At 44.8% G+C, this 21,815-nt stretch overlaps 1 protein-coding gene across 8 annotated transcripts in view; it reads left to right on the top strand.

Moving 5' to 3' along the window:
- The window catches only part of SMC1A (structural maintenance of chromosomes 1A), a 46,945-nt gene extending 28,271 nt beyond the window's left edge, over positions 1 to 18,674 (top strand). For 4 of the 8 annotated variants that reach the window (XR_002152573.3, XR_002152571.3, XR_002152572.2 and 1 more), the window contains 7 exons: positions 166 to 320; positions 448 to 599; positions 1,730 to 1,799; positions 2,083 to 2,193; positions 14,467 to 14,674; positions 16,286 to 16,382; positions 18,471 to 18,674. Coding sequence is in view for 4 of the 8 variants with exons in the window: in XM_004000536.6 (XP_004000585.1) it covers positions 166 to 320; positions 448 to 599; positions 1,730 to 1,799; positions 2,083 to 2,193; positions 2,635 to 2,718 (572 nt within the window). In the remaining 4 variants the exon portion in view is untranslated. Of the gene's footprint in view, positions 1 to 165; positions 321 to 447; positions 600 to 1,729; positions 1,800 to 2,082; positions 2,194 to 2,634; positions 8,732 to 14,089; positions 14,710 to 16,285; positions 16,383 to 18,470 lie in introns of those variants that run through there. The other 4 variants (XM_011291748.4, XM_004000536.6, XM_011291749.4 and 1 more) reach the window with 4 other exon arrangements.
- The last annotated feature ends 3,141 nt before the right edge of the window (positions 18,675 to 21,815 follow it).

Below are 21,815 nucleotides of genomic sequence, written 5' to 3'. Positions count from 1 at the left end.
GTGGTTGTGGGATCATTTTCCTGGGACCCTCCCCAGACATTCCTCTCCCTTTGGGATGTCCCTGCTCTGCGGATTGTCATTTGCAGGTCATTCTTGCCAGGGTATGGTCCTCAGCCTTGGCAGAGCCTAGGCACTGAGGAGTCACCTGTCTTTCCCTTGTGGCAGAATTTGAGGCAGCCCGAAAGCGAGCCAAGAAAGCCAAGCAGGCATTCGAACAGATCAAGAAGGAGCGCTTTGACCGCTTCAATGCTTGTTTTGAATCCGTGGCCACCAACATTGATGAGATCTACAAGGCCCTATCCCGCAACAGCAGTGCCCAGGTAGGCTGGAGCCCCTTACCCGGCTAGCCCCTACCATCCTGTTGCCCTTCCCTTTAGGCATCCTGTCCCCATCCTCATTTAGATGCAGACCCAGAGTCAGATTCTGATCCATCTGCCTTCTCCCTAGGCATTCCTGGGCCCTGAGAACCCTGAGGAGCCCTACTTGGACGGCATCAACTACAATTGCGTGGCTCCTGGCAAACGCTTCCGGCCAATGGACAACTTGTCAGGGGGGGAGAAAACAGTGGCAGCTCTGGCCTTGCTCTTTGCCATCCACAGGTAAGGCTGCTCCTCCCAGGGCAGTTGGCGGAGAGACTGAACTGAGGCCACCAGAGGCTCTGGGGCCCAAGGATATGCAGAGATCTGCAGAGGTGAAGATGTTCTGGTGGAATCTGGATTGCATCCCTGTTTCCCTACCTACTACAGCATATCTGGCCTTGGTTTCCTGGACCTGTCTTTCCCATCCACCCTCATCCACTCAGCATGCCCTCACTGGCCCCTGCATGTATTCAGTCCTACCACCAGGCTTTTGCTTACATGGTTGCTGGCTAACAAGCCCTTTCTATGCAAATCTAGCTTGACTGTCACCTACCACACCTTCACATCTCATTTTCCTCCTCCTGTTCCTCTAGGAAGCCTGCTTTGACCACTATGGCATACCCTGATCTCCCCCTCCTGAATGCCAATAGTACTTGAGTCTGACCCCCACAACTTAGTACTTGATTGTACAGCGTCATTCAGCGAGCATTTCTTGAGGGCTGCTCTGTACCAGACTCTGTTGGGGGATTAGGAACACAGATGAGTCAGACATGGTCTCTGTCCTTGAGGAGCTCATGGTCTAGTGAAAGCCAGATGTGTAAACAGCAAGCTAAGTGTCGTAACTGGGTGAGCGTGTGTGCTGTGGATGCACAGAGGAGGGATACCAACCCAGTCTGGGGGAGGGTCTGGGTGGTCAGGGAAGGCTTTTGAGGGCAGGTAACACTTGAGCAGGAAATGCAAAGGATGAGTAGAAGATAGCCAAGAGACCAGGAGGCATTCTAGGCAGAGGGTGCAGCACGTACAGAGAGGCAGGGAGACACAGCAGCGTGTGCAGGTGGGTGGGGAGGACCTTCAGGTAGCTTGGACAGTGTGGCCAGAGCCTAGGACCGCTTTATCTCCCCAGCAAGTCTGGAAGCTCTGGAGAGAACCATGTCCTCTCCTGGTTCTGTAGGTTCTTGGAGCACAGGGTTGGATGCAGAGGAGGGCTCAGTTGGTATACTGGCCTTTGGGGGCTCAGACAACATTATGACCTGGGGTTTTTAGTCTCTGAAGAAGTGGAGGGGGATGCTGGCCTGTGTGATGGGCCCTGGGGCTTTCCCGCCCCACCCCTGCCCCCATCAGTGTCAGCTCACCTACTGGTTCCCTCCCAGCTACAAGCCAGCCCCCTTCTTCGTCCTGGATGAGATCGATGCTGCCTTGGATAACACCAACATTGGCAAGGTGGGTGCAAGGAAAGTGGGGCCCGGGAGGGAGGCCCCTAGCTTGGGGCTGGGTTTCAGGGAGCAACTCCTGAGTGTGCTCTAGCCGTTCCTGCTGCCTGCTCTCTGTGCCTGGGAGGCTGGGCCCAGGGTCATTCACGCCGTGCTAGTCAGTGGCCTCTCAGCCTCTTTTCCCCCAACCCTTCACCCCTTACCCCACCCCCTCTGCCTCTGGTTCTGACTGGAAAACACAAGGGAGTGTTAGGGCTTCAGCCCTGCTAAGTGCCCGGCGGCCCCTCCCACAGGTGGCAAATTACATCAAGGAGCAGTCGACTTGCAACTTCCAGGCCATCGTCATCTCTCTCAAGGAGGAGTTCTACACCAAGGCTGAGAGCCTCATTGGAGTCTACCCCGAGGTAGGGCGGGCCTGGCTCAGGAGCCAGCCCCACTCCCTGCCTGACTCCCCAGGGCAGGAAGGGAAGGCTGCAGTGGAGGGCCATGGGGGTGGGGGAGCATAGGGACTCAGGTCCTGAACAACCATCTGGGCTTGTTGGAGCCCTGCCCTTGAGGCTTAGCCAGCCCAGCTGGGCAGGGCCACTGCGTCTGGGGACAAGTGGAACGGCCAGGCAGAGGCAGCCAGACAGCAGAGAAAAGGAGGAGAATGCAGAGGTAGGCAGGGAGAGAAGGCACATGGGACCGAGCACATCCTCTCACACCCAGAGAGAACCATTGCTTGGGCTTTGGGCAGGTATGTAGGGAGGAGGGTTTGAGGCCCCCAGTCCTGGGGCGCTAGACCCCCTCCCTCCCTTAATTCTCTCCTTACAATTTCATTTTTCTTTTTCTCCCTCCTCCTTCAGCAAGGGGACTGTGTGATCAGCAAAGTCCTGACCTTCGACCTCACCAAGTACCCAGATGCCAACCCCAACCCCAATGAGCAGTAGCAGTAGTTCTGCCCTCCTGCCCTGTCTGGATCCCTAAGCTGCCCCTCTCCCAATCTCTCAATACTTGGCTCCCAACCTTCCCCTACCTCCTGTCCCTGTTTGGTATAGTCATGGGATTTAGGCACTGCTGTCAAGCATGAAGAGGAACAGAGGTGATGTTAGGTCTGGAGCAAAAATTCCTGAGCTACAGGGAGCATCCTGGCCTTTGGAAGGAGGTGCTGAGCTGAACTGAGCCGAACAGGGCCATCTGTCCATTCTTTCTTCCCTCCCCCCGCCTTCCCCTCCCCAGACCCCCCTCCCATCACCCATAACCATAGGTCCCTTGGGCCTCTTGCATCTTGCTTGTGTGTGGGTATGTATGTGTGTATATATGTGTCTGCGTGTGTGCATGTGGGTGTGTTAGCACAATAATAAAGATATCGGAGATTCATTTTAGAAGGAGCCTAGGCTGAACTTGATTCTAAGAGAGCTTAGTATGACAGCACCCCAGAGCTGGGCAAAGGTATTCAGGACCTCATAGGAGTCAGTCATGTGAAACTGCCCTCATTTCACTGATTCGTGTGTTCATTCATTTGTGTGTTTATCAGACATATATCGAGCACTCTTTATTTGTCAGGCTCTATTCTAGAAATACAGAGCTGAATCAGACATGATCTCTACCCTCCTACTGAGGAGATGCAGTAGGTTCATGATTTCCCATGGTCAGCTGAATTCTATGTATATATACTTTGAGAAGAGGATGATCACCTCCAGGCTTCCTGGAGAAGGTCACATTTGAGCTGAACCTTGACAAATTGGTAGGATTTGCTTGGGCACTAGGAGCAGAGCCTGGGCTCTGGGGACAGACAGTTTTGGGTTCTCGTCCTTTTTTTAAGTCACTAATCTGATGTTGAGCAAGTCATTTGACCTTTCTGTGCCTCAGTTTCCTCATCTGTAAAATGGGGCTAACAATATTACCTACCTCATAGGATTTAATGATGTCAAGCTCCTCACTGGGGGCCTTATCCCTGCTTGGAGCCCACTAGGTGCCGACCCCTCAGAATACAAGCCTTCTCATACCTAGACCCCTGTGGGCTCTGATCCCAATTGTTAGGGACAGAAAGAGCCTCCAAATCTGGAAGATACTGGATGCCTAGCTTTTTGAGAAAGTTCCAGGGCACCAGTGGGGTTTATCTGGTAAGTGAAGGGCCTAAGGAAGCCTATAGCTTCAATCATGTGGTAACCAGGTGCCTGGGCCCCAACCTGGGTTGTGAGGAAGTCGGGGAGAGGTAGCCTGGGCCACATCCCGGCCGAATGTGTGTGAAGTTCCTTTTGGGAACTAACTGTGTCAGCTGTAGGGACCGTGCAGAGGCAGCAGAGCCTGCTGCCATGAGGTCAGCCTTTGCTCGTTCATGTACACTGTCAGACCATCACCTTGTTCTGATTGTATACTGCATTTTTGGTTTTTAAAAGTTAAGTCAGTTCTGATTACTCAAGTAATGCATGAATCCATTCTCTAAGACATTAGATTTATAAATAAAGGTAGCCTCATTTGACTACCATTCCCCATCCCCCTCTAAACTGCTATCGTGTGTGTTGTACATCCATCTAGACTGTTTTTAAGACTTTTACGTATATAATTCATTGAAAATACTGTTGTGTATTTAATATAAATGGCATATTGAGTCGTTCTACAATTTGCTTTCTTCAATTTAACGATGTTTTTGAGATCTATGCATGTTTTTACAAAATGTAGATTCAATTCATCCTTTGTAATGGCTATATAGACTGCCATTATAGGACTCTATCACATCTTCCCATTTCTTTTGTGATAGATAGTTAAGACTGTTTTCTCTTTTTGCTATTACGGAATACTACACAGGAACAACACGTGTGTGTGTGTGCGCGTGTGTGTATGAGTTTACCTAGGGTTGCTTCCTAGGTTGAACTGCAGAGTCATAGGCTATTTATATTTTTGTTTTAAATAGATACTTCCAAATTGCCCTCCTGTACTATTTACTCAATATTTTCCTGAGGTTGTCTTAGGTATAATGTTGTTACCTACTTCAGTTTCATCCTAGGTAGTGATATCCGTGAAACCACGGGTTTGATATGCTAATTATGTATTTTTCTAATACATATTAAAAGGCATAACTCAAATTTGTGTTCAACCAAAGAAGTCACATACCACCAGTGGTACGTGTGCTATAGTTTGGGAAATGCTGGCATATCTGAAAGAGCACAGTCTGGGGGTCACCCTGGTTCAAATCCTAGCTGTAGAAACTTTAGCTCGTTACTTCACCTCCCTGAATCTCAGTTTCCTCGCATAGGAAAGGAGGTCATATGTGCCTACTTTGCAACAGTGTAGGCAAGATGAAGTGAAATACATTTGAAGCAATTTGGCTGGCACTTAGATTATCACAGGCCTTTCAAGGTAGCAGTTACTATTCTCCTCACTTTACAGTTGAGGATACTGAGGCCCAGGAAGGTTAATGACCAAGCTACCAGATAACAGGGTTTGAACTCAGGCCCTCCGATTCAGTCTTGTGCTTTCTCCGCTGCGAGGATGGTTATCAACCTTGGCTGTGTACCAGAATCACTTGTGAAGCTTTTTCTTTTTCCTTTTTAAAAATCAAAGCAATATATACACTGATTAGAAGGTGAAATAGTACAGAAGGGCTTATAATAAAAAGCAGCTGTTCCCTGCTGCACCTCCACATCCAAAATGATGTGGAGCTCCTTGCTCTGGTCCCGCCTCTGAAAGTCTAATTCAGTAGGTGTGGATAATAATATGGATAATAATCCTTACCTCACAGGGTGGAAAGGATTAGATGACATGCCTTGGGCTGAAGCCCTGGCCCACAGGAACACAAATGTGACAAAGGACTTAGGTCCTGGGGATCAGAGAGGTGAGAGGCCTTGTCCTAGAGCCCAGTGGTTCGTTGGCAGAGCCTAGACTTAACCAGGAGGATCGCTGTGCTTGCCCAGTGCTTGCCCACTGTGCCACACTGCCTCCTATCATCACAGGGCAACATGTGCTGAGTGAAGGCTGTACTCAGATGAGAGCCAACACCACAGTGTTGCCAAGAGTAGGCTATGTCCAAATAGAATCTCTAGGGCTAGCTGGATGGCACTAGGCTGACTCCTTTATACTCTGGACCCAGTAGCCTTGGTCTAGGGAGTTTAAGAAAACTCCATGGCAGTGTTTACCTTTAACTGGGCACTTCACTCTAGGAATCTCGTGTTGTGCGCCAGGGACACAAACAGGAGTTCAATCTTTACCCCGCCTTTGAGGAGCTCACTAGTTGGGGGAGGCAATTCATAGAACAGCCTTTAACCATACAGTGTGATAGCACTCTTGACGGGAGCATTGAAAAATGAGGAGTATCTAGCTTAAATGTAGAGGTTCCGGGAAGGCATCCTCTAGTCTAGGAGGTGACACTTGAGCTGAGTCTCGAGAGACTGGTAGGACCATCCAGTTGAAGTAGAGGGAATTTCCAGGTTGTGGAGACAGTATGCACAAAGACCTGAAGGCAAGAAATGGCAAAACAGTTCCAAAATCCTGAAAAAAGTTTTACTGAGGTGGGGAAGAACAGCAGGAAGTGAAGCTGGAGAAGTATTCGAGAGCCAGAGATTTGAAGAGGGGAGTAAGAGCCTGGTGAGAGTTCAGATTTACTTCCTTGGGACAGTGTGGTTCCCAAACTGGCTGTGCACCAGAGACGCATGGAGCATCCCAGGCCCCAGCCTCTAAACATTCAATTTCTGTAATGGATGGGGCCTCAGGATCTTGAGTGCTTAGAAAAGTCAGCATGTGACTGTAGGGTGCAGCCAGGTTTGGGAACTAGCTGTAGGCAGTGTGGGAGCCACGGAATGGTTTTAGGAGACTGTGTGTCAGATGAGAACTTAATAAACCTTTTTCTGGTCAGCCAGTATGGAAATGGTTTAGGATAGATGTGCATGCTGTATGCTGCCAGACCTGTGGTTTCCCTGTTGCTCAACTACTCACTGTATTGGCTTGTTTTGTCTCTGAATAAGCTAAAAGCACCACAAGGATGGGCCTGGGGTTATCTTGCTACTGGTATATCCCCAGCAAAAAGCACAGTGCCTAACCCAAAACAGGCACCCAATAAATAGTTTTTGAGTGAGTGAGTGCGTGAATGAATGCACTTGTGAGGGAGAGAATGGAGACAGGGAGATCAGTTAGGAAACTATTGAGAAGACTAGGAGGACTACTCAAGGGCAACAGTAGTGAGAATGGGTTGGAGGCAACAAAAGTGAGCTGTAAAGGGAAGGTGATGAGCTGGACTTCGTGACTGATTATTGGATGTGGAGAGTGACTGAGAGGATAAATGAATGTCCATCAGTAGCCCACATTCCTACCCTATCCCAGTCATTCTCCTCTTTCCTCATCCATCTAAGTCAGAATCTCCTTCCAGCCTCAGCAACTGGAACTCCTCCCCTAAGTTAGTTAAACATTCTGTGTGCTGTGTGGTTCCCCCCCCCCCCCCCCCCCCCCCCCCCCCCCCACCGCCCGGCCTCCCAGCCATTGATTCATTCATCCAGTTCAATAAATCTTGGCTAAGCACCTCCTGTATGCAGTGAGGCTCTTCCAAGCCAGGACTCTGACTCCCTCTTTCCTACCTCAAGAGATGTTTTTGAGGGCTTCCCCAGGTAAGACTCCCATCCCTTAGACCATAACCTAAAGTGAGATGCCTAGATGTCAGACCTGTAAGGGAACTTACAGACTTTGTCCAACTCCCTCCTGAGGCCCTGGGAGGGGAAGGAGCTTGCCCAAGGCCCCATTACTAGAAAGTGTCAGAGCCAGAACTGGAACCTAAGTTCCTTTTCCACATCACTCCTAGAGCCTTGATCTCTCCCATCACAGATCAGGACAAGCAGAGGTGGCCAGGGAGAAGGCGGGACTTAGGTTGGCCTTGAAGGTCAGTGTACTGGACAGGCCAAACAAGAAGCTTGCCAATTACACTGCCCCCTTCTGGAAACCCTCAGCAAACCTGCCATGCCCACAGTCCCTTCTAAGGGGTTTCTTAAGCATGAGTTGCCATGCTCTGTACCATGTGACCTCACAATCCTGGCCACAGATGTTTAGTTTGGGATAGTATCTGACTTGAGGACAGCCAGTCTCTAGGTCGCAGCCTATGAGGTGGACTGATGTAAGAACTCCACCTCGTAGGGATGGCCTGTATTAAATGGCCTCCAGGGAGGCTAGATGTGAGGCATTCAGAAGTAAACAATTAATTAGAATTTAGTGAGACAGAAGTGGTGGTGGATGAGGGGTGCCAGAAGCGAAACAGCAAAAGCAAGGAGAAAGCTGCAGGGACCATAGATGTTTATTATCGTGAGAACATGGGGCCGCAAGGTAGCAGAAGCCATGAAGCAGCAAGACAACAATGGGCCAAAAGGACAAAGAAGCCATGAAGCAATAGGAGCCACAATGTAGCAGGAGCCACGAGGAACAGAAACCATGAGGCAGAACCCTGAATCTGAGATCCATGAAGCAGCAGAAGGTTCAAACGGACAAGATCCACGAGGTAGCAGAAGTGATGAGACTGTAAGAGCCACAAGGTAGCCAGGCAGCAGGAATCGAAGAGGCTGCAGGATTTATAAGGCAAACAGAAGCTACAACACAGAAAGCCCTGGATTCATTAGAACTGAAGCCCCAGAAGCCAGGAAGCTGTGGGAGCCAGGAGGCCCAGAAGCTGTGAGGCCCCCAAAGGCCAAGGGCTAGAGAGGAGGGGAGCAGAGGGAAAAGAAAGAAAGAAAGATAAAAGGTAGTCAGTAGCAGTAGGAGGAGTATAAATACAGCCAGAAAGAAGTTGAGTCACCATTTTGGGAAGCACTAGAGAAGGGAGCAACAGATGCCTGCAGCTGAGGGGGTGATGAGATAAGCCAGGCTCTAGAGCTGCTTTGGATCATGAACCATTTTCGAGTTTCTGTTCCTCCATGAGGCTGCCTGTGTAGCTGTTCTTGTCTTCCTTATTTCCCTGTGAATGCTTCAATAAATCTCCATCACTAACCTGAGTGTGTGTGTTCTTGTAATCTGAAAGAAGTGAACATTGTGGTGTGCACTGTAGATGGGTGGAGAGCAGGGCACGAGGGCCTTCCCCAAGTGGGTTTGAAACAAGACACAGGTGGGAATTCACTCTGTCGCATAACCTCACTGGCACAGGCACTTCTCATTCATTTACTTATTGGCTTCTTTTTCTCGTTCATCCACTCATCATTCCTTTGTTCACCTATTCATGCATAACTCATTCATTCACTTATTCACCCAGGCTTCAGTATAAGCATTCACTCATTTGTTTGCTCATTTGTTCTTTCCTGGATCCACTCAGTCATCACTTGCACCCATGTGGCCAGCAGGCATACACTGAGTTCTTGCATCATGTCAGGCCCTGTGCTAGGTTCTGAGGATAAGCTATACTCCCTCAATTCTAGGAATTTGCAGTTTAATCAGGGACTCAGATGAGTAAGCAAGCACCAAGAGCGAGAGATTATGTAGCAGAAGTCTAGATGAGGCAGGGAGAGAATATAGGACCATTCCTATGTGGGGTGGGGCAGGATGGAGGGAGTACTCAGGAAAGCTTTTATAGAGAAGGGGGCACTTGAACGGAATCTTGAAGGAAGAGTTGGTGTTTACCATGTAGAAAGGGGATATGGAACATTCCAAGCAGAGGAGCTGCCTAAGCAAAGCTACATGAAAAGTGTGGAAGTGCATGAATTTTGGGGGGAGTGGGCATTGTCCCATGTGGTGGAAGATGTGGAAGCCAGGCATTTGAGCTCAGCTTTGACCCTATTGGCAGTGGGAGGCTGTGGAAGGGTTTGAAGCAGGAGAGTAAGTCAGATGGGTATTTTAGGAAGATCACTCTGGTAGCTAGCGTGAAAGATGGTTGTAGGCATGAAACACTGACCCAAGCAATATACTTGAAAGAATATGTAAGTGTCATAATTAGAGGCATGAATGAAGACTCGAGAGTCCCTGAGGAGAGAGGAAAAGAGTTCTCCCAGGGGACTAAGGAAGACTTTGGAGGAGGAATTTGAGCTGAGCCTTGAAAAATAGGATTCCAACTGGTGGAGATGAGTGAGGGCTTTTCAGGCCTGGGAGACGTGAAAACAAGCAAGGAGGTGGGTGTAAATATGGCAACTTCAGGCTAACAAATATCCCAGTTTGGCTGCAGCAGAGCTGTATCTAAGGGAGAGGCAGGAAGGGAGACTGTCAAAGTTTTTTGTATTCTGCCATTAGGTCTGCAGCGACAAGGGAATTTGGAGGGAGGGCATAAGTGGTGGACAGGAGTGTCCTTTTTCTGTGTTTTTCAAAATTAATTTTAACACGTTCATCTTAAAATAGAAGTAATGTGTGCATTATTTAGAAGACAAGTCAATAAACTTAAATCAGTACAAAAGGACACTGAAAAGTGAGAGTCTACAGCCCCACTCCCACTCGACCACTTTGTTATTAGCAGCCACTTCCAGTTATTTCTTCTGATTGTTACCTCCATATCTTAATGTTATGTGAGCTATGTGAACATTTGTCTCTCATCAGTTTCAGACATTAACCCATTGCTGTCCTGCTATGTATGACAAATGAGGATTTAGATCACTTACACCAAGTTCAACTCTCGTCTTCTCTGCTTCTAGTAGAATTGAGTTTCTGTACAAGATACTTTTCAGAATTTAAGTAGCACCTTTCTTTCCTTGTCTGTGAATTAGAGACAATATTTCTTGACCAGAACTTTGTTAGATGAGAATATCTTTTCTTTTTTTTTTCCCCTTCTCCACTGTCAACCTCCCCAACTTCTGCCATCTGGTCTTTTATTATTGTCAAAGTTGATAACATTGAATTCTGTAATCACGATTTAAGTTTTTTTGTATGTGTGTTGCCAATAGTTTGATAGTTTGATTTGAAAAGTTGAAAAGCAATAAGCAATTATATTAATGTGACTGTAAGTATTGTTCATTGAGGAAGCCATTTAATGTACTTTTCAATTTTTCCTTGTAGTTTTTCATTTCTCCCTCACATTTCTAATACTCTTTATCTTTCACTATTTTATCATGTATTCCATATTTTTTGTTCTCAAAATCTCTCTTACATTAAGTATTCCATCAAGCCTACTTTTTTTTTTTTTTTTTAAATCTTCTTCTAAGAGAACTTCTTCCTGGAACCCTCTATACTCTTTCTCAGATCTGGACTAGTTGCTCTCTAGGCCTGATGCATGGCTGTCATTTCAAGACCTTCCTTCACTGCTTTCCTTGGTTAAATCCACCATTTGCTGGCTCCCAGGGGTTTTTTTGTTTGTTTTCCATTGTTTTGATGGAGCACATCCTCAAGTAACTTTCTCAGAAAAGTTTGTAGTTAGACCTCCTGAGTCTTTGCATGTCTGAAAATAGCTTTATTCCATCCTTATACTTGGCTATAGAGTTTGAGGTTCAACATCATTTTCCCACAGAACTTTGAAGGCATTACTCCACTTCTAGCATCCAATTTTGATGATAAAAAGTCTGATATCAGTCTGAATCTCATTGCTTTATAGTAACTTTCCCCATATCTTCTTTTTTTTCTTTCTCCTTCAAGGATCTCAATGACACAAATGTTAGATCTCTTGTTACAGTTTCACAGGTGCCTAAGGTTCTGTTCACTGTTTTTTCCAGTCTTTTCTGTTTTTCAGATTGGGTAATTTCTATTCTGTATCCAAGTTCACTGATTCTTTACCATGTTCTCTCCATTTTGATGTTAGCCTATCCATTGAGGTTTTTGTTTTGGTTATTGTATTTTTCACTTCTAAAATTTCCATTTGGTCTTCTTTTTATCTTCTGTTTCTTTACTGACAGTTTCTATTCATTTTTTTTTTAAGCATGTTCCTAATTGTACATTGAGGCATTTTTATGATGGCTCCTTAAAAACCCTTGTCAGATCATTTTTAACATCTTATATCAGTGTTGGAGTCTACCAAGTGACTTTTCTCATTTAAGTTGAGATTTTCTTGGTACTTGGTATGATGAATAATTTTATGTTGAAACCTGGGCATTCTTTTTCAGCTTCCCTCCTCAGACACTGTTCCAGCAGTGAGAGAGGGGGCAGTGCCTCATTACTACCAGGTGGGTGTGGAAGTCTAGGATCCCCTCCTGCTGGCAAGCCAGAAGGAGGATACCCTCATTACTCTTTGGGTGAGGATGTGGGAGTTCCAGCTCCCTACTCAACCTTCTCTGAGAGCACCCCAGCAGGAAGGGGAAGGGGTGACTTCTCAGCCAGTAAGGGTACAAGTCTAAGCTCCCCACTTGGCATTTGCACAGTTTTTTCTGTGGTATTTGGCTGGAGTGAAGTGGTTATTATCTAACTGCCACCTCCAGCACCAAGTCTGGAGTGTGCGAGTAAAAAAGCAAACCGAAGGAACTCACCACCATGTCACTTCTCTGCTGCCAAGGTCTCCAGCCTGTTTGCCTTCTTCTCTTCACCTTTCTGAGTCTTATTATGTTTATATACAGTGCCCCAGGATTTTAGCTGTACTTGGGGAGAGGAATAGGGAAAAGTACTTCATCTACTTCCCCCCACCCCAAACTTTAAATAGTACTTTAAAAAAATTATATTCTTGGTGTTTTGAGATTTTATAATTATGTGTTTAAGTTTGGGTATTTGTCATTCATTGTGCTGGTCACTGGTTAGGTCCCTTCATTGTGAAGTTCTTTAGGAAATTCTTTTATTTATTTAATATAGTTCCTCTCTTCCATTTTCTTTGTTCTCTCCTGGAACAACTCCTGAATTGATCTTTTGTAGTTTTCAATCTGGTCTCTCCCTCAATCTCATTTTCCCTCCCTCCCTAGCTCTCCCCCTCTCTTTTGTTTTCGTTTACTTTTTGGGAGATTTAACTTTATCTTCCAACTCTTCTATTGAATTTCTTTTCATTTTGGCAATCACATTTTAAACTCTCCAAACATCCATTCATGTTCCTTTTCCTTTCTTACAGCATCCTATTTTTGTTTAATGGATGTACTAGTATCTTGAATCTCTCTGGGTATAATAGAGGTATTTTCTATTATTTTCCTTTCAAAAAATATGTTTCCTTTGGGATTCGTTTTACCCTGTTTGCTTATTTTGGTCTCTTTTAATTTGCAGTCATTTCTCAAATGCCTGGTAATCCATGGTTGTATACTCATATTTAAGAATGTAGCAACAAATATCTGATTGGGAGCTTTGTGTATGGGGGGACAGTGCTAGGTGACCGATGGCTTTCCTTTAGGATGATTAGAAGAGAACTGACTGCTATGCTACAGAATCCTCGAATGCTAGAATGTGAAGATCTTTTCTCTGAGGTTGTTCAGTTTTCTTAGTTAAGAACCCTCTGGGTTTTGCCTAATGGGTAGACACCTGGCTGCTGTGAATTGTACATAAGAGGGTGGGTTAACGGTTCGATATACAGGCTTCCAATTAATCTCCCTGTTTTCAACCCAACATCTCACTCACAATTTACATCATACCTGACATTGTTAAGACCCAACACTCCAGGCTTCTGCAGAGAAAGATCAACTCCTTCCTCGGTGGCATCATCTCCATGCATACTCCAGGCTTTGGCTTCCTCCACCATGCTCCATCAGTTGCCATTCCTCCATTACTTTCTATCTTCCAGAAATGTGTTGAAATCTCTCTTTTGCTGATGGACCTGCTCTCATTATCTTCCTCATTGTGTTTTTATACCTTTTTAAAAAATTCCTTTACTATCATTTTAGCAAGGTCTCAGGTGGGAGTGGAGATAAACACATGGTAAGTCTGCCATCTTGACCTGGGAATCTACTAGTCTACTTACAACTGTTTGTTTTTAATTTTTCTGGTAATTATCTTAATATCTCTAAATAATATACAGGTTTTTCTATTTATCAACTTATTTATCACATTTAGGCATTATCTGTTGACTTCCTGCTATTTAAATCAGCCAACTACCCTCCTCCCATGCCCCCAATATAGCTCTATTGTTAATTATATATTCTCTATTCCTTACCTTCGTACCTTTAAATAATAGACTTATGCTGCTTTCAGTCTCTCAGCTTCTGTCATTTATACTTTTACTTTTATGTTAATGAGATTAATAACATTTACATTCTGCTCTATAACCATAATTAAGTCATCCATACTTAGCTGACAGGTCACTCTAAAAGTTTAAAGTCAATAAAGTGTTTATGTTATTATAATTATGTAAATGTTGTTCCCTGAAGCTCCAATTAGTGTACTAGGATTACATTTCTTTTCTTATGCAGTTTTTTTTTTCCTGGAGTTTCTAATTGCCTTTCTTTTTTCCTTGCATTGTCTGACTTTATCTCCTTCTTAAATTGTTCCAAATTCTCAAGGAAAGTATAAAATCATTTGAATCCCCTTTTTTCCCAGATACCTTCCTCCTGGGAGCCCTCCGTCTTCCTGCTCCAATTTGGACTGATTGCTCTGTAGGCCTGCAGCGCAACTGTCATCCTGGGACGTCCCTTCATTACTCTTCTGGGCTGGACCCAATCTTTCCTGGACCCCATATCTTCCTCTTTCTTAGTTTACTCCTTTGTAGTGGACTTTGTGGTTGTTTTCCAATATCCATTCCTCTCCTCCCCCATTGTATAACAACTATACAATTTTGAGTGGGATTGAACCCACTGCCAGCTCTAGGTATAGGCCTTTATTGGTAGAAACCAATCTGAGTAATCATGCCCCATTCCCACAGTGATGATTGGTTCAGAGATGATCCAGTCACACTGAAGTTTAGGACTTTTGTTCAGTTTTTGAGGGAAGAGGTGGCCTGTCTTCCCTTGGATATGAACAAAGAAGCACGTAGCCTGGTTGCTGCTGTTGGCCATCTTGTGAACATGCAGAAGGCGTACCTGAGGATGGAGCTGACAAATGGAGGAGGCAAAAGAAGCACAGAGAAATGGAACCATATTGCTGATCATACCGTGCCTAAAGTCTGCCCTGCCTACAGACATATCAGTTAAGTGACTCAATAAATTACATTTATTATTTAAGCCAGCTTGAGTCGAGTTTTATATTGCTTGCACCTGAAAGCATTCAAACTTACACTTTCTGCGGTCTTCCTTTAGAGAAGGAATGAGTACATTTTTCGTTACATAAGGTACTAAGAGGGAAGCATTTTTGTAAGTAAGTATGGGAAGAAGGGTACATATGGATGTTGGACAACCAAAAGAGTGAACTCTAGTGGCTGCCTAGCATCTAAATCCTCATTCTGTTTGGGAGATTACTCCCCTCCTGTGAGTCTTGGTGGGAGGCAGGGCTTTACTTCCTACCATGGAAACTGAAGGAGGTCAGAAACTTCCTTTCCCTGCCCACCAGGCAGCAAGGGCTGAATACTCTGTTCATGGCCTTGAATCTAGGGCCAAAAGTACAGGGGAGAGGGGAATATGCAAAATTAACAGATGGATGATAGATTAGGGGAATATATTTGCAAGGTGTAAAACTGGCAAAAGATTAGTAACTAAAAAAAGAAGATAGTAAACCCAATAGGAAAATGGGCAAAAGATAGGAAGAGTAACTAACAAAAAGAGAATCTTGAATTTACACAAGGGGAAACTTGAATATATTAAGACATTTTCAACTCTGCTAATAATTAGAAAAATGAGAATTAAGATAGAAATTGCTACAAGAATGGCAGCATGTAGAAAGTGAGGTATTGTCAGATGCTGATGAGGATGTGAGGAGAAAAGGAAAATCGTGGGTGGGAGCATAAACGGAAACAGGTATTCCAGAGACTAATTTGGCAATACTTCCCGGAGTTCAGTAGGTGTAGACCGTACAACATAGCAACTGCACTCCTGAATATATATTCCAGAGAAATAGATACCTGGGAAATTCTTCTCCAGGTCCTTAAGGAAATACAGTTGAGGTTATTTGTTCTAGCATTGTTTGTGGTGGTGAAGAATTGGGAGCAATCCAGGTGTCCATCACCATGGGACCAGATAAGCAAACTGGTATATTTATAGGATGCAAAATATAAAGCAATCAAAAGAAATGAGCTAAATTCACTAGAGTCGTACAGATAGATCTCCAAAGGCTAGTGTGGACTGAAAAGGTGAATGAGATTTACAGCATAACACCATTTATGTAACTGTAAAACAACACTGTTTTCATGGATATGCATATACCAAAATAAACATATGGAAGATGGTTTGGAAGTGTATATACATGAAATACACTTGAGTGGCACACTGAGGTGGGCAGTAGAATGGGAGTGGGAATGGGAATTGAAAGGGAAAAGATAATACAATGAAATAAAGCAAAAGAGGGGCCTTGGATAAACTGAGGAAAACAATACCATGGACTGAAGAGCATGAGTAACAACACAATGCCAAAGTTGACCACAAATCAATGAGAACGAACAGGAGGATGGCCAGAGTTTATGTGTGGTGGTGTGTGGTGGCAGGACAACATCCCAGGGCTCCAGCTGTGGGGATAAGCAGGACCAGTAGCAGCATTCTCACCTGGCTGCTCCCACAGTGTGGCTTTAGCTGTGGCTTCTCCTGCCCGCGTCCCCAGATTTCTGTGAAATACCTGATAACCTTGTAATAAATCCCTTTTCTGCTTAAGTTAACTAGAATCCGTTTCTGTTACCGGCATCCAAGAATCCTGACTGAGACACCATGCATTTTGGTGGAGAACATCCTCAAGTAACTTCTTAAGAAAGGTAAAATTTGGGGTCTTTGCATATCTGAAAATGTGGCATTATTTTACCTTCATATCTGGATGATAGCTTGGCTTTAGAATTCTATGATCAAAATATTTTTTCTTCTGAATGTTGAAAGTATTGCATTTAGTGTGTAGTGTTGCTGATTAGATGTCGGGTGCTAATATGATTCTCATTCCTTTCTTGGCGACCTGTTTTCCGCACTTCAGGAAGCTTACTTTTTTTTTCTCCCTTCATGTGTTTTGAAATATGTCAGTGATGAGCACAGGAGTGTGTTCTCCTGTCTGTTTTGCTGGGCATCTGGTGGCTGGGCTCTTTCAGTCTGAAGACTTGTGTTCCTCTCCTCTGAGAAATCACTGTTTTATTTCTTTGTTAATTTTCTCTCCTCTATTTTTTCTGTTCTCTCATTCTAGACCTCATATCAGTTGGGTGTTGGATCTTCTGGATGATTGTCTTAGTCTTTTATTTTATGTCATATTTTCCATGTCTTTGTTTTTTTACTCTGCAGTCTGGGACATTTTCTTGAATTTATCTTCTAGCCTACTTTTTTATTTTGGCAGTCATTTTCAATTTCTGAGCACTCTTTCTTATTCTCCAAAGGTGCCTTTTTTCATAGCATCCTTTTCTTTAATGGATGCAATATCTTCTGTGAGTGTGTGCTTAATAGAGCTTTACTGGAGTCTTGGGGATAACAGATGATAATTACCAAGCCAGGAAGGAAAATTATAAATGGATGATCAGATATTACCTCTTTGAGAGAATGCCACCCATGCCCCTCTGAATGAGGCTACATACTGGCTGTCCTTCTCCTTAGCCCCCAACACTGATACCATGTGTGGGCAAGACGATCATCCAACAACCAGATAGTGTTTGGCCGTATGCTCCCTACCAGAAGTTCAGATCTCTAGCTCTCACCTTGACATCAGAGAGACAAGGTCACTGTTCTGTTCACCACTCCCAGGCCAACATGAGGCAATTGTAATAGCAGCACATTATGTAGGGTGGATTGTTTTTTAACATTAAATAATATATATAGTGGAAACGACAATCCAGTCTAGTTCCTTTTTACAGTCTTTCCTTCAACAGGAGTCAACAGCAATCCAAGCCTGAAGATTTCTTGGTGTATTCCAAACTGAGCATCTTCTGTGAACAAAATATGCACACACATCTCTCAGGAGCAAGTAATTTTCAGGGCCAGTCCAGTCCAAACCCATGTTTGAGATAAAAAATGAACTCAGTGGAAGCATAATGCTGTTAAAGTACACTCAAATTATGTCACTGCTCAGAACATTTAACATTTTAATCAGAGTGGATAACATTTGCTGAATGCTTACTCTGTACCTGGCACTTGAATTACCTTTATTTCATGAAGAGGGAAATTGAGGTTCCCAGGTGTCACTTGCCAGGGTCACAGAGCTAATAAATGGCAGACAGGAAATTGCACCAGGACTGTCTAACTGCAGTCAACCTCTGTAACTGCTGCACAGTGCTGTACTGGTTTCCACCAGCCATGTTACCGCTGATGGTGATAGCACAATTTTCTCTAAGATCGGGGGTGGATTCCTGAGATACCTTAGTCTAAGTAACAAGTTTGTTCTGCTAAGTTTGCTTCCAAGGTGAATTGATGTCCTTTCCTCTGGAGACAGAAAACTGCTGCCAGCTTCTATTTTTTTTCCTAATGTTTTCCTTTCACAGAAACCATAACACTTCTAAATTTTAATTTTTCATCAAAGTAACACTTGCATATACTTAAAAAAAAAATACAGTGGTGCTAAAGAGCTCATAAGAAAACCCAGCAGTATCTGGGTTTTCTCCCACTGCAAGTCCCACTTCGTAGAGGCAACTGCATTAAATGATTTTTACCAGTCTTTGGCTGTTTCTTCTGGCATTTACCACTCCCAACCCCCTTCTCCTTTGTCATCTCCCAGTCAGAGGCTGAAGAGCCAGAGATCTTCTTAACCTCCCTTGCAGCTGGAAATGGTTATGTGTCCCAGTTATGGCCATGAGAAGTTTGCTGGGGAGAGGGGGCTTCTGAAGAGGCTTTTGCTGATGCTGTCCCTTTCCTTCTTCTCTCTACCTTGACTACAGTCGTGCTGCCTGGAGCTGTGACAGCAATCTTGTGACTGTGAGGAGCTGAGCATGAGGATGAAGATACAGCACATGAAGGAAGAAACAGAGCCTGGCTCCCCGATGGCATCACTGCGCAGCTGAACCTGTGCCACACTTATGTTAATAATAAACTAACTTCCCGAAAAATAAATGAATGAGTAAAGCCATAAGTGTTTAAGCTGCTGTCAGTTTGGTTTTGTGTTACTTTGTAACTGAAAGGATTTTTAACTGCAGCACCACCAGGCTCCTATACAACATGTTTATGCTACTATTTTTTTTATTGGAGTATAGTTGACATACAATATGATATTGCTACTATTTCTTAGCAATTTGAGACATTATCTCTCGACAACTCATTATAGTAGGAGAGGATTTTATCCCCCTCCACACACACATCCCTATATCCCCTCCCTTCACTCTTTACAATATGTTTACATATTTTTAAAATTTTTTAAAGTTTATTTTGAGGGAGAGAGCACGAGCAGGGGAAGGGCAGAGAGACAATCCCAAGTAGGCTCTGCCCAGTCAGCACGGAGCCAACATGGGGCTTGAACTCACAAACTGCCAGATCATGACCTGAGCAGGAACCAAGAGTCAGATGCTTAATCGACTGAGCTACCCAGGTGCCCTGGCCAGTATGTTTATATCCCAATTTCTAGTAAATAAGTAGTTGCTAAAGAGCCAAGAAATGTACTATAATTACCTGGATTTATTTTCCTGTGTGTGTATGTGTGTGTCCCTGAACTTCATAATTGCTTGGTAATTTTTTTTTTTTTTTTTTTTTTGCTTGAGATAGGCACACCCTTAGTTCTTCCCGTTGGCTTCATCAGTCCATTCATAAACCAATTAGCATGTTTTTCACATATGTTCAAACCTGTCACCCATTGATTTAAGAAGAAACCAATGAACCTGGGTGGTTCAGTCGGTTAAGCGTTCCACTTAGGCTCAGGTCATGATCTCATGGTTTGTGAGTTGGAGCCCCACATCGGGCTCTGTGCCGACAGCTCAGAGCCTGGAGCCTGCTTCGGATTCTGTGTCTCCTTCTCTCCGCTAGTTCATTACTCCTCTCCCACTCACGCTGTGTGTGTTTCTCTCAAAAACATTGAAAAAGAAGAAACCAATGAAAAGTTGATTGGTTGGAGGCCTGTGTAAGAGGCAGAGGTTGGTCAAGTCCACTACTAAACTTTCCCTTAAGGTGACAGATGTGCCCCACACATTCTACTGGAGGACTCCTAAGTCCAGAAAGCGGAGGTTCTGCACTGGGACTGTTTGATTCAAGAAACCCTCTGTACTTCAAGTGCAGATGTTTCGCTTTTGATTTCTACCAACAAACATGGGGAAGGGCAGAGGGAGGGTGGGGGAGGTAACTGTTCCAACACATACTTTCAATTCTTCTCTCAGGGGCTCTGCATTTCCTGCCTACCATCAGGATAGCTCTTTTGTGCCAGAGTCTCACCAGGATTTTGCAGGGTAGACCAGGGCTCTCCTTTGCATGTCCCCCCTCCACATGTGGGCTGTGCCTCTACCCTTCCCTGTCCTGCTTTCTCAGGTACCACCCTTCAAGTCCCTTTCTGCTTGCCAGAAAGTTGGTGAAATCTCACTCCCATTGATGGGGCCTCCAGCTTTTTTTTGGAGACGTGAGTTATACACGATCCCTTTCCTATTTCATAGGGTCTCAGGAATTAGAGGAGGCAGATGTATTCCACCTTCTTGAATGGAAGTGAGAATGTGAATTTTTAGCTGCCCCAGATTATTTAGATATGCCCCCAAGTGTGTAGACCAACATTTGTGAACCACTAGCAATGCAAAAAGCCTGGGTTTGGAAATCTGATGAATTTGAGTTTGAATTCTGACTCTCTGACCTCATTACTCAAGTCATATCCATGGGCTTCAATTTTCTCCCCTACAAAATGGGAATAATAATGTCTGAAAGAGTTCTGGGAAGATTTTCTTAGCTACTGTGTGTAAAGCATCCAATATAGCCCTCAACAGACAGAAGCTGTTCAAGATAAGAGTGATCACTCCTTAATGGGAGCAAGGGATTGGAAAGATTTGAGTCAGGTTTTAGGAGAGCCTCAGACAGCAGGATGTATTCTTGTGACACTGAGGAGTCGAACCTGAAGAATATGCCAGATTGTTCCCTCAGTCTGGTGTGGGGAGGAAGAAAGAAGCCCTTGGACCAGCAGCTCTTGGGTTAAAATCTTCGTCTGCATCTGAGTTATTTGTAACCCGTTGTCATGGCAACAAGTTTGGCAAGCAAGCCAGTGCTGCAAGCTCCTGACAGTAGGAAGGGGAGGGCAGTGGGAGAAGACGGAAGATTTGGAAGGGGGTCGTCTGTGACCAGCGCCTCACTTTCCTCTGATTTGTCTGAAAGATTCTGATGGAGATGAGGGTGAGCGTCCTCCAGGGAGAATCATTGGACATTGGAGAGTCTCCTGCTCAATCTCCTGATATTCCAGATGTGAAAATAGGCCCAGAGAGGTCCAGCGGCTGGCTCAATGCCACACAGTAAGTCAGGGATGGAAATAGGACTAGACTTTTTAAAAAGAAGACTCAGGGTCATAGAACTGAGGCATAAAAAACATGGAGAGGGCCCTTGGAAACATTTCATCCACATTTCCACCAACACACCCATGCTTTTATTGTTGTTGTTCATGTGGAAGTCCTGGGACCCAGAGTGGGTGAGAACTGACTCATGGTCACACAGCAACTCAGGTGCTGATATGAGAGGAGAACCCAGAGGCCACAGGCCTCCCAGGCCTGGGTACTACCTGGGGGAGGTGGCTGTCTTGGGTTCATGATTCAGAGAGGCTCTTCACTGCTGACTGCCAAGACACAGCCTCCCAGGGTAAGATTCATTTGACTGCCTTGGCCTCTGACCCCCTCAAATCCAAGATACATGTGTTCAGGTCACAGTTCCCCTTCCCACACACCTTCTGCAAGTATGTATTTCCCGCTGCCACTGTCACTGCTGTTGCACAAATGGCAACCCAGCCCCACCCCACCCCACCCTGAACCAAACCCACCTGCCACATGCCTCCCTGTCCAAATCACCCACAGGGCTAGGCACTTCCTGGACATTTTTTTATGTGATTAATTCCTCACAATTATCATTCTCTGCCTCCTAAGTTAGCAGCTGGAATTCTAGCCATATTTATTTTTTCTTTTTCTCTTTTAAGTAGGCTCCATACCCAATGTGGGGCTTGAACTCATGACCCTGAGACTGAGTTGCATGCTCTACTGACTGAGCAAGCTAGGCACTCCCAGCAGGTGGAAATCTAAAGAACTAGAGGAAGATAAAATGACTGGCCCAAGGCCACACGG

Source organism: Felis catus, chromosome X (genome assembly GCF_018350175.1).
Source record: "Felis catus isolate Fca126 chromosome X, F.catus_Fca126_mat1.0, whole genome shotgun sequence".
NCBI classification, from domain to species: Eukaryota; Metazoa; Chordata; class Mammalia; order Carnivora; family Felidae; genus Felis; species Felis catus.
Note: the sequence above shows the minus strand (reverse complement) of the source record. Positions and strands in the feature narration are given on the sequence as shown.